The sequence below is a fragment of the Geotrypetes seraphini genome, chromosome 2 (genome assembly GCF_902459505.1).
Source record: "Geotrypetes seraphini chromosome 2, aGeoSer1.1, whole genome shotgun sequence".
NCBI lineage: Eukaryota > Metazoa > Chordata > Amphibia > Gymnophiona > Dermophiidae > Geotrypetes > Geotrypetes seraphini.
Window position 1 is genome coordinate 115,326,744 of NC_047085.1, and position 13,076 is coordinate 115,339,819.

Genomic DNA, 13,076 nt, shown 5'->3' on the forward strand with positions numbered 1-13,076 from the left:
CTGTCATACAGTGTCTTCCCGATCTTCCATCTCAGCGAGACTCATGATGGTACTCCTAGGTCACATGGCATCCACAATACATGTGACTCCTTTTGCCAGACTTCACCTCAGAATTCCTCAGTGGACCCTGGCATCTCAATGGACGCAGGTTTGCGACCCACTTTCTCAACACATAACAGTCACTCCTTCTTTGAAGCAGTCTTTCCGTTGGTGGATGCTCTCTTCCAATCTCTCCAGAGGCTTGCTTTTTCAAACGCTCTCTCCCCATCAGAAGGTCTTCACGACAGATTCCTCGACCTACGCTTGGGGCGCTCATCTCGATGGTCTCCGCACTCAAGGCCACTGGACCAGTATGGATCGTCAGTGTCGTATCAATCTTTTGGAACTCAGAGGGATCCTCAAGGCTCTGAACACTTTTCAACATCTTCTTCATGACCAAGTAGTTTTCATTTGGACGGACAACCAAGTCGCCATGTATTATATCAACAAACATGGAGGGACGGGATCTGCCTCCCTTTGTCAAGAAGCTCTGAGGGTTTGGGACTGGGCAATCCACCACAACACCTTCCTCAAAGCTGTCTACATCCAAGGGGCGAAGAATTGATTGGCGGACAACTTGAGTCGTCTTCTGCAACCTCACGAATGGACGCTCCATTTCTCGCCTCTTCATCACATTTTTTTACAGTGGGGAACACTTCAGATATACCTCTTTGCAGCTCCCCACAACTACAAACTGCCTCAGTTCTGCTCCAGGATATACTCTCCCCATCGCCTCGAGGCAGATGCTTTTCTTCTGGAATGGACGAATCTCTTCCTATATGCATTCCCTCTCATTTTCAAGACTCTGGTCAAGTTGAAGAACGATCATGCCACCATGATTCTGACTTCCCCTCGGTGGCCGAGACAACCTTGGTACTCCCTTCTACTTCAACTCAGCAGCAAGAAGCCATACCTTCTACCAGTTTTTCCTTCTCTGCTTACACAGAGTCAGGGATCTCTGCTTCATCCCAACCTGCAGTCTCTACACCTGACAGCTTGATACCTCTCAACATAACTCCTCTTCAGTTTTCTCAATCTGTAAGAGACGGTTTAGAGGCTTCTCGGAAGCCTACCACTAGACAATGCTATCACCAAAAATGGACTAGATTTTCTACATGATGTTTTTCCCATGATAAGGAGCCTCAGTATTCCTCCTTATCTTCTGTTTTAGATTACCTTTTGCACTTATCCACTTCTGGCCTCAAATCTACATCGATCTGAGTCCATCTCAGTGCAATTGCGGCTTTCCATCAGCCTATTGATGGGAAACCCCTCTCTGCTCATCCGGTGGTTTCCAGATTCATGAAAGGACTGTTCAATGTCAAACCTCCTTTCAAACCGCCTCCAGTGGTTTGGGATCTCAGTGTTGTTCTTGCTCAATTGATGAAGCCTCCATTTGAACCAATGTCTACGGCTCATCTGAAGTATCTCACTTGGAAAGTGGTGTTTCTTGTCCTCACATCTGCTCATAGAGTCAGTGAGCTGCAAGCATTAGTTGCTGATCCAGCTTTCACAGTTTTCCATCATGACAAGGGGGTCCTCCGTACTCATCCTAAATTCTTACCTAAAGTGGTTTCAGAATTTCATCTCAACCAATCTATTGTACTTCCAGTGTTTTTTTCCAAGACCTCATTCTCATCCTGGAGAATCAGCTCTTCATACTCTGGACTGTAAACGTGCTTTGGCCTTCTACTTGGAACGCAACAAATCACACAGAACTGCTCCTCAACTTTTTGTTTCCTTCAATCCAAACAAGTTGGGACATCCAATCTCTAACTGGATGACTGCTTGTATCTCTTTCTGCTGTGCCCAGGCTGGATTACAACTACAGAGTCGAGTCACGGCCCATAAAGTCAGAGCAATGGCAGCTTCAGTGGCTTTCCTCAGATCTACACCTATTAAGGAAATTTGCAAAGCTGCTACCTGGTCCTCGGTTCATACATTCACCTCTCACTATTGTCTGGATGTTTTCTCCAGACGGGCTGGCCATTTTGGCCAGAGAGTATTACAAAAATTATTCTCCTAAGTTGTCAACATTCCCTCCATCCCATTCTGGTTAGCTTGGAGGTCACCCATGTGTGAGAATAGGCTGCCTGCTTGTCCTGAGATAAAGCACAGTTACCGTAACAGTTGTTATCCAGGGACAGCAGGCAGCTATTCTCACAACCCACCCACCTCCCCTGGTTGGCTTCGCTGCTAGCTATCTGAACTGAGGAGACTCGTCCTGCGCTGAGTGGGAAGGCACTCGCGCATGCGCGATGCGGCTGACTCAAAATTTTTAAGTCTCTACAATCAAGTCTGCTTGCGAAGCTGTCTGCATCCGGGCTCTGTGGATGATGTCATCCATGTGTGAGAATAGCTGCCTGCTGTCCCTGGATAACAACTGTTACAGTAAGTAACTGTGCTATTTGTACTGTAGATTATTTTTAAATATTTTATTGTATACCGCCTAGATTTTTTTTTAGATAAGCGGTCTATCAAAATAAACTTGAAACTTGAGGAAGTAGACTCTAGAATAGAAAAAAAATTTCAGATTTTTTTTTATCTTCATGAAATAATAATAAACATACAATACATATTTATACACCATTGGTGAATCAAAATTTCAAGAAACAAAAATCCCCAACAAGAAAAAAAACATCAAAAGCCACACTTCTAGCCCTTCATAAAGGGGAAGTAAAAAATTAGAAAAATTGATTGCTGTAGTATGTACCTAGTTTGCACCTCCATTTTGATGATGGTCTAGTTACCGTCAGGAAGTAATAATGTACCAGTGGATACTTATTCTTAAGGAGGGGTTCATATCTAGTGCTTCCACAGCCTTTTAATTGGTTCCTTTTACTAAGCTGTGGCAAAAAGTGGCCTTAGTTTGTTTTTTAAAATTTGATATCCCGCAAAATCTTACAAGAGTTCTCAGCAGTTTTACATAATAGTAAAATTCAATAAAAACAAAAGAAAAGAACGCCATAAAATAATAGGAAAATGATTTTAAAATAAAATCACAATCATATCAGAGATAAGAATACTGTAACATACAAACGATGCCTGATATCCTCTCAATTAATGAATATGGTCAATTGGAAAGGAGTCGGTTCTGAAAGCTAATTGGAAAAAAAAAATAATTTTTAATATCTTATAGGCCCTGAGATTCACTTCAGACTGAATATAATTTGGAAATTGATTCCAAAGACTGGGTGCCAAATGAAAAAAAAAAAAAATCCTTGTGACACGTAAATTCCCATCTAGTTCTACAAACTGCTGGCAAGACTAATCTGTTACCTTGCAGTGATCTTAATGTATGCTCTGGAGTATAAGGGGTAGAAACATAGAAACATAGAAAGATGACGGCAGAAAAGGGCCACAGCCCATCAAGTCTGCCCACTCCATTTACCCACCCTATTAAGTCTGAGTGCTAATGACTTAGTTCCTTAACTCGACCGTCGTAGGGATCCCACGTGGATGTCCCATTTATTCTTAAAGTCGAGCACACTGGTGGCCTTGATCACCTGCATCGGAAGTTTGTTCCAGTGATCTATCACCCTTTCTGTGAAGAAATACTTCCTGATGTCACCACTAAATTTCCCTCCTCTGAGTTTGAGCCGGTGCCCCCTTGTGACCGAGGGTCCCTTGGGAAAGAATATATCGTTTTCCACCTCTACACGACCTGTGACGTACTTGAATGTCTCGATCATATCACCCCTTTCCCTGCGCTCCTCTAGGGTATAGAGCTGCAGCTTGCCCATTCTCTCTTCGTATGAGAGACCCTTGAGTCCAGCGACCATCCTAGTGGCCATCCGCTGGACCGACTCAGCTCGAAGCACATCTTTCCGGTAATGTGGCCTCCAGAATTGCACACAGTATTCCAGATAAGGTCTCACCATGGTTCTGTAGAGTGGCATTATGACTTCAGGTTTGCGGCTGACGAAGCTTCTATTGATACATCCCATCATTTGTCTTGCCTTGGATGAGGCCTTCTCTACTTGTTTGGCAGCCTTCATGTCTGCGCTGATGATCACTCCCAAGTCCCGTTCTTCTGAAGTCTTAGCTAGTATTTCTCCATTCAAGGTGTATGTTCTGCATGGATTTCTGCTACCGAGATGCATGACCTTACACTTCTTAGCGTTGAAGCCCAGCTGCCATGTTGAGGACCAGTTTTCCAATGTGATCAGATCCTGCATCATACTATCTTTGAGATTGCTTTCACCTACTATATTACACAGTTTGGCGTCGTCGGCAAACAGTGCTACTTTACCCTGAAGCCCTCGGGTCAAGTCCCTTATGAATATGTTGAAAAGGGATGGTCCCAGGACTGAGCCCTGCGGCACTCCGCTAGTCACTTCCGATGTCTCAGAGAGGGTGCCATTGACCACCACCCTCTGAAGTCTTCCACTCAGCCACTCCTTGACCCATGCAGTTAGTTTCTCACCTAACCCCATTGATTTCATCTTGTTTAATAGACTACGGTGTGGGACACTGTCAAAGGCTTTACTGAAATCCAAGTACACTATGTCCAGAGACTCTCCCAAGTCCAGCTTTCCTGTCACCCAGTCAAAGAAGCTGATAAGATTGGACTGGCATGACCTGCCCCTAGTGAATCCATGTTGGCAGGGATCCCTCAGATTCCCCTCATCCAGTATTGTGTCCAGTTTGCCTTTAAGTAGGGTTTCCATGAGTTTACACACTATTGATGTGAGACTCACTGGTCTGTAATTCGCAGCCTCCGCTCTGCAACCCTTCTTGTGCAGAGGAACAACGTTGGCAGTTTTCCAGTCCAGGGGGACTCTCCCCGTTCTCAGGGAGAGATTGAAGAGCACGGCTAACGGTTCCGCCAAAATATCGCATAGCTCTCTGAGCACTCTTGGGTGCAAATTGTCCGGTCCCATGGCTTTGTTCACCTTGAGTCCTGACAGTTCTCTGTAAACATCAGCTGGTGTGAACTCAAAATTCTGAAATAGGTCTTCCATGCTTTGCTTTGCTTCCAGCTGTGGCCCGTGTCCCGGTGCCTCGCATGTAAAGACTGAATAGAAGTAATCATTCAGTATTTTGGCTTTATCGGAATCTGTTTCCGCATAATTCCCGTCTGGCGTTCTAAGGCGTACTATCCCGTTTGCGTTCTTTTTCCTGTCGCTAATGTATCTGAAGAAAGATTTGTCCCCTTTCTTAATGTTCTTCGCTAGAGTTTCTTCCGTTCGAAGTTTGGCCTCCCTGACTGCTGTTTGACCGCTGCAGACTTTGTCCTGTATTCAATGTTAGCTTCTTCTTCCCCGGTGCGTTTGTATGAGAGAAATGTTTTTTTCTTCTCCTTGACTAGGTACGAGACCTCATCTGTGAACCATTGGGGTTTCTTTTTCCTTTGTTGTTTGGTTACCGATTTTATGTAGCGGATAGTTGCCTCATGAAGGGTCGATTTCAAGGTTGACCACATAGCTTCCACGTTATCAGTCACTTTTTGAACCTGCATTGTCTGATAGATGAAATCTCCCATGCGTGTGAAGTCAGTGCCCCGGAAATTGAGTACCCTTGTTTTTGTTTGTGATCTAGGGAATCCTTTCTTAAGGTTAAACCATACCATGTTATGGTCACTGGTGGCTAGTGTTTCTCCCACCGAGACCTCCGAGACGCTTTCCCCGTTCGTAAGTACCAGGTCCAGGATGGCCTGGGCCCTTGTGGGCTCTAGTACCAGTTGTTTGAGCCATACTCCCTTCATGGACATTAATATCCTTCTGCTATCACAAGTTGTTGCTGAGAGTGTGTTCCAGTCTACATCAGGCATGTTGAAGTCTCCTAACAGAACTACGTCCCCCCGTAAGGTGATATTCTCCATGTCTTCAATTAATTCTGTGTCCTTGTCCTCCGATTGTCTTGGGGGTCTGTATACCACACCAAGGTATAGGCATTTTTCTCCGCCTCTGGCCAAGTTTACCCAGATGGATTCCCCAGTATACTTGACATCTGTGATCCTGGTTGTCTTGATGTTCTCTTTGATGTAAAGTGCTACCCCACCTCCTAACTTACCCTCTCTGTCTTGCCGAAGCAGGTTGTATCCTGGTATAGTTATATTCCACCCATGAGAGTCTGTGAACCATGTTTCGGATATTGCTACTACGTCTAGATCTGCATTAACTATTTCTGTTTCTAGTTCTAAAAATTTATTCCCTAGGTAGTCAGTGAATTCAAGTAACTTGAGTACTAATATTTTAAAATTAATTGGTAACCAATTGTAATATAAGAAAAGAGGAGTTACACAGTCAAACTTACTCTTACTCCCTCGTAACTTAATAGCAGTATTTTGTGTGTTCTTATGTGTTGGGGCTTTCCCACATGCTAAGGCCATTTTTATTACAGCTGGAAAATGGCTTATTTTCTATTTTGTATATTAATGACCATGTGCTTATTACCAAGTACATACTGCCACCCTTCCACTAATCTTTTAGTACATATTAATGTAGATAACACAGAAACGTGTACACACTGCCCTTGATATGCGCCCTAAAAAAAAAATTATTAGAAATATTTTTTAGCATATGTGCACATATTTCAGTTACTGTAGGGATGCCTTAGTATGTTTTGTGGTACTCCATTTTTAGCTGCTTTAGACGTTCATTAGCACCTAATGTAAAACTTAGTAAAATAGCCCCAGTGTTAATAAAGGTACTCAACTGATCAGATTCAAATAACCCTATTCAAAGGCACAATACTTAAACATATTTACAAAACACTTAGCCGGAATGTACCTGACTTTTAACAACAAAAATTGTTTTGTTTGCCATTGGGTTTCTCTTATTTTCAATCAGGAAAAATTGGAACATTTCAATTAAAAAAAAAGAAACATCATGATGTCTGAAAAATATACACTGTAGCCACTCTGTCAGAGCTCAGTGCTAATGTTGCTAATAAAATTGCAGTCATAGCCAGTTCTGAGTTAGTGTTCTAATAATATAACATTTTAAAGTATCCACAGTCTGATCCTTATCTTGATGCATGCCCTCTTAGTTGGTAAATAGAAAATTCTTGGAACAGTCAGAAAGAACCCTCTGGCGCTTTCAAAACCTTCTTTATGTTGACAGGAGTTCTTCTTGAAATGGAGCCAAGTTTCATTTAGGGCCTCTTATATCAAGCCAAATAGCACGATCCAGCATGGTAAATGCACCAAAGCCCATAAGGATTGAATGGGCTTTGGTGCATTTGCCATGTGGCACTTGCTACCGTAGCTTGATAAAACAGAGTCTTAGAATATTATCAGAATGAAGGGTCAAACTAGGTACGTACTGCAGTAATCCTTTTTTTATTTATTTATTTTTTGCATTTCCCGGCATATGTAAAATAGTAAAATTGTCTTGGACTACCCTTTTTAAAAAGAAGAGGAAAAGAAAATCCTCATGAGTTGTAGAAATGTTAATTGTGACATTGAGTGAAGGAATAAAGCCCCCCCCCCCCCTTTATCAAGCTCACTATGAACGTCAGAGTTTATACCGTAGCAGCCGGCAATAAATAAAACCCTAACGCAGCTTCATAAAAAGGGCCCTAAGTGTTAGACTGGGTTAAGCAAGAGCTGATATGTAAGACAAATGGCCTGTTGGTCTCACTTAAAAAAGTAAAACCATTAAACGTGTGTGATATGTTTTTTGTTTTATTTTTTTTAAGATAGTTTATGGTTGCTACTCATAATGGTGAGATTTCTTGTTGTTTTATGCAATTTTTGCATTTGATTTTATGGAAAAAGAGGGTTGGGTTTCAGTGTGCTTTTTGTTTTATAAGGTGTCTGCTATAAGGTCTTCCACAGAGCAGTGGTAGTAGCAACAGAATTTCAGAGAATATGGGATAAATGCAGGGGATACATAGCTGTGAAGACATGAGAGAAGACATGAGATCAGCTTTGGTCTGCTGTGCCTGGAACTGAATTGCACAGATTAGACAGGCTTTCATTGCTGTCATATTTCATGTTTCTGTGCTGTAATTACAGCGAGTGTGGGTGAGGGGAATGGAATGTATGTTCTTGTAGAAAAATCAATCCAGTGTTGGCGGGGAGAGGGATGTCTAATTATCAAAGGGGGTGTGTGTTTGAAGGAGTGTCTAATTATCAAAGGGGTGTGTGTGAGAGAGATTTTGGTATAACTTTTTAAAATTTATGACAGCCTCTTTTTAACACTGATTTAAATCTTTATACTGCTGAGCTGCCTATTTTCATTGTATGAATAATTTTCCTTTTAAATTTTGAATTTGATGTGACTTAAGCCCAGAGCAACGTTTCATCCTTGACTAAGTGTGCCAAAGAGATGTTTTTGTTTTATAGTATTGCTGGCTTCAGCTTTGTCCCATTACTTAAGAAAACTTTTTAAATTGCATTTGTGTGTTCTTCTTTTGAAATGTTCACGCTAGATTTTTTTTTTTTCTTTTCGTATCCTGAAGGTTATAAAGTTCTTTCTCTGCTAGAGGAGATGGTTGATAATAAGGAGCAAGCAGATGTATACATTCATACATCCTATATCAAGAAGTGGGATATATGCGCTGGCAATGCTCTGCTGCGTTCCCTGGGAGGACACATGACCACTCTGAGAGGAGAAGAGATTGTCTACACTGGTTCCGATGGTAACGAGGGGGGACTTCTAGCGAGCATTGGTACGGACCACAGTGCGCTGGTTGAAAAACTGAGTTCTAAGCTCCCAGATTTGGAGAAGTCGTCGCACAAGTAGATTCCCCAGCAGCAAAGGAGTATAAATTCTCCTGTAGGAAGCCCTTCCTATCAGCCTGAGGAGCAAGGCAAGGAACTAGCATCGGAGAGAGAATATGCACAAGGCAGTCCAGCGCACTTTGGACAAATGAGGTTTATAGGGCAGCAGCTGAGAAAATACCAACATATTGACAGTGTTCTACTTTTAATTTTATAAAAACTCTTTCCCGTACACTTAAATGGGGGGGGTCTTTTCTAAAGATTAATGCTTATTTTATTCCTATGGGCTCTGCTGCCAAAAAAAACATGTGCTGATGTTTAGTAAAAGACCCCCTTAGATTGTGACTAGATGAAACTTTAAAAAATTAACAACAAAAGGTCTGTGATTTAGAGTAGAGAATGACACGGTGACAAAATTCATCACCGTTCCCGTCCCCGCGGATAACCGCGGGAAATAAACCCTTGTCATTTTCTAGTGTCTATTTCATCCTCTGTCCTTCTACACCAGCATTCTTCAAAGCAAAGCTAGCGGGTCAGTGGTTGTGGCCATTCATACTCTGATTCTTCCCTCTTTCCTTGAAGAATGACATAAAGATGGTTTCCCACGGTTATCCGCGGGGACGGGAACGGTGATGAATTTTGTCACCGTGTCATTCTCTAATTTTAGAGCTAAAAAACTGGTGATGGTTTTCACATGCATCTTAAAAGCTCATAACCTGTAGAGCTGGTAGTCATTTCTTACAGAACGTAACCAGAGAAACCGATTCATTCCTTTCATTTTGTGTTGCTGTCTCACCAACTTGGCTGAAAAGCGTGCCCTATGCTGGCCTTTCCCCTTTACACGAAAACACTAGAAATAAGAAAATATTAGCTGAATACATTTTGTGGCTTATTTAAAATTTTCTAACCTGGCATTTTAAAATGATACAGGTACTGAAGTATTTTTGTTCTGGTGACCTCTGAAGTTTTTGTATTGGTTTATTCAGGTAACTCTACTCACTGTATGTGTTTTGGTTTGGTTTTTTAATTTTAAAACTGAGTTCTGTTTCCTTGTATCATTTTGATAAATGATTTTTCTTTCCATGCTGTTTTTTTTCTTTCTCTAAACTTCAGTGTAAAAAAAAGGTGGGGAGGGGGAAGGGTTAAAAGAAAACTTAATTATCAACCCTTGCCAATCAGATGGTAGCCGGAGCATCTCTGTGCTTGCCTGGTGTTCAGCAAAGGGAATATTGCCTTCCTCATCTAATCTTCTAATCTTTTTTTTTTTTCTGATTTATTCTTGTGTGATTTACTCAAAAAAAGGAGTTAAACTTCTTCCTATATATATCCCTGTGCAAGCTATGGAGCAGTCAAACCTCATATGTCCGACTGCAGCATACTTACGCAGCTGGAGAAACAAACGCATATTACATACATCCTACAGCTCCTCCTTACACAGGATAACATATTGCCCATTTATACACGTATAGAATACATGCAACAATATTCACCACTAGGACTAAAACTTACCTAGTTGATATTCGGAAATACTTATATGGTCAGTTATGATGTTGATGTCATATTTGCTTTTTTTAATAAAATAGTAATGTGTCATTTAATGGATAACTTGGCTGTTTAAGATGATAAAACAGCCATCCTATATAATAAAACTCTAGCCGCGCATGCGCACTCCTATCGGCGTGCTTCCAAGATCAGTAGGTCTGTGGCCGCAGGAGTGCACATGTGCGAATCCCCAGCAACTACCTACACTCGCCGGAAGGACTGGACCCCAGCGCTGGACATCCTGCTCTCCTGTCGGCAACAATGCACAGGCATAGGAAAAGCAGTGGCTGCCTCTCGGCTTCTTCAGACTTTGCAAATAATCTTTATTGATTTTTTTTTTTCAAAACATAAAAATAACAGATAAAACAGTAACAATCCAAATAATGGACAATAATAGAAAAGAGGAAGTACTTATAATGCTAAATGAAGAAGGAGATATAAAGTAATAGGGCCATAAAGCCTACAGCAGGTTTAGATAGTTTAAATATCTTTACAATAAAGATCTAAAGGTGCTCAGGTTTTAGAAAAACCAGAGTATGATTTATTTTTCATAGCTATAGGGGGCCTGCACAGCTGTCTCAGAAGGGTGAAATGTGATCTGCATAGCACACTGGATCCCACCACTGATTAAACGAATGGCTGTGTTGTTGAATGATCTGCAATGGCTTGAGCATCTCACTCAAACCAAATGTACTAGACAAAGATGCACTAAAGTCAGCAATCATCGCTAAACCTGTTTTCACAGCTTTAGCGATGATCGCTTTTACCGACCCGATGCACAAAACGGCTTACCGCATGTTTTTCCCGTAGATCACCCGTTTTTCGATCTGTCTATGCAAATTAGATAAAACCCCATGCAAAATAGCCAAGCGACTGATGCACTAACAGCGCTTGGCTATGCAAAAACAAAAAACAACCCCAGGAGTTTTAGCTATCAGGAAAAAAAAAACAACTGGCATCCTGTCGGTTAACTGTGTTACCAACAGGTCTGCCTGGCTTTTTTCATTTTTTTTCCCGCAATGGCACAGATATTTTGCATGTGTTATACATGCAAAATATCTGTCCCATAAAAAAAAAAGTCCACCGCCAATGATAGCCCATCCCAATGCCCCCCCCCCTCACCACCACCTCATGAACCGGCTCCATGACTTACCCCCACGGCAGTGAAAATAGCAGGAGAGATGCCTACTCCCTCTTGCCTGGCCAAGTGCCCCCACCTGATCCTGGACTCACCACCGACCCTCTCCTCTCCCTTAATTCTGAAGAAAAAAAGGGATGCTCACTCTTTCCTGCCACTGGATGCTCCCCCAATCCCCCCGTACTTTTGGTAGACAGGAGCTGGAGAGAAACATGGTCCCTCCATCTCCACACGTGGAAAATGATGGGCCTTCCTCTCTCCGCTGCACCATGTGATACACAGAAAGGAGCCTAAGGCGCCATCCCATATGATGCATGGAGAGGGGCCTAAGGTCCTGATTTGCTCAGATGTCAGACCAGAGGGAGGAGTCTAAGACTCTAATTGGCTCAGATGCCTAAGACCCCTCCCAATGGGTAAAGGGATCACCCCTTCAAAGAAATGCAGTAGATTGATGAGGCAAGATTTCCCTTGACTAAAACCATGTTGGCTTTCTCTCATTAAAATCATGCTACGTATATTTGCTATCATTTTGTTCTTTATAATAATTTCTACCATTTTGTCTGACACTGACATCAGACTCACCAGTCTATAATTTCCCGGATCACTTCTGGAACCCTTTTTAAAAATCAACATCGCACAAACCCTCCAATCTTCTGATACTATGCTGGTTTTTAAAGAAAAATTATAAATTATTAACAATAGCTCTGCAAGTTCATTTTTCAATTCTGTCAGCACGCTGGGATTTATACCATCCAGTCCAGGCAATTTGCTACTGTTCAGTTTGTCAAATTGACCCGTTGCATCATCCAGTGTTACAGAGATTGGTATGAGTTTCTCTGATTCATCAGAATTGAATACAATTTGTGGCACCAATATCTCCCCTCCCTCACCCTATCTTCCTCAGTGAAGACCAAGGCAAAGAATTAATTTAATCTTTCCGCTATGACATTGTCTTCCCTGAGAGCCCTTTTTAACTCTTTGTTGTCTAGCGCAGTATTTCTCAACTTCTTCAAGCCAAGTACCCCCTAAGTCTAACAAATATCAGCCGAGTACCCCTGCCCAAGCTCCACCCCTGACCCCATCCCCATAATAATAGTACTAATTGTAATGCAATTTCTTCAATTCATTTTTCATATACACACAATATAATCTTATTAACACAAAATAGTGACCACAAAATTTAAAAAAATACAAAGCACACTGTGTACAGAGAAAATGTTAATTATCATTTATATTTGGGGGGTTTCAAAGAGGTCAAGGCAGATGACTTAAATATGCAGTGTCATCTCAGTAACAACTATAGAAAAATAAATATAGTGCAAAATATACATTAGCAGATATAAATTCATAAAACTGACACAATTCAATCACTAAATTGAAAATGAAATCATTTTTCCTACCTTTGGTGATTTCATATGTCTCTGGTTGCACTTCCTTCTGACTGTGCATCCAATATTTCTTTCTTTCTACCTCCTGCATGCTTTCTCTCCTCCAGACCTCCCTTCCCCAACCAACATATCTCTCTTTCCCTCTGAGTCCAGCTTTTCTTCCTCTCTCCTCTACCCCTATTGGCAATATGTGTTTCTCTCTCTCTCTTTCATCATCTGTCTTTCTCTCATTCCCTTCCTTTTTCACAAAGGGTATGGAGAAAGAGAGATCCAAGGTGCATCTACCCCACCTCCTCTA

The 13,076-nt window shown here is 41.7% G+C and overlaps 1 protein-coding gene across 1 annotated transcript in view; it reads left to right on the forward strand.

The window, feature by feature from the left end:
* Positions 1-8,997, forward strand: part of BPNT2 (3'(2'), 5'-bisphosphate nucleotidase 2) — a 64,887-nt gene extending 55,890 nt beyond the window's left edge. Inside the window, exon 5 of the mRNA XM_033934519.1 lies at positions 8,449-8,997. Coding sequence (XP_033790410.1) covers positions 8,449-8,732 — 284 coding nt within the window. The 3' untranslated portion in view covers positions 8,733-8,997. The remainder of the gene's footprint in view (positions 1-8,448) is intronic.
* The last annotated feature ends 4,079 nt before the right edge of the window (positions 8,998-13,076 follow it).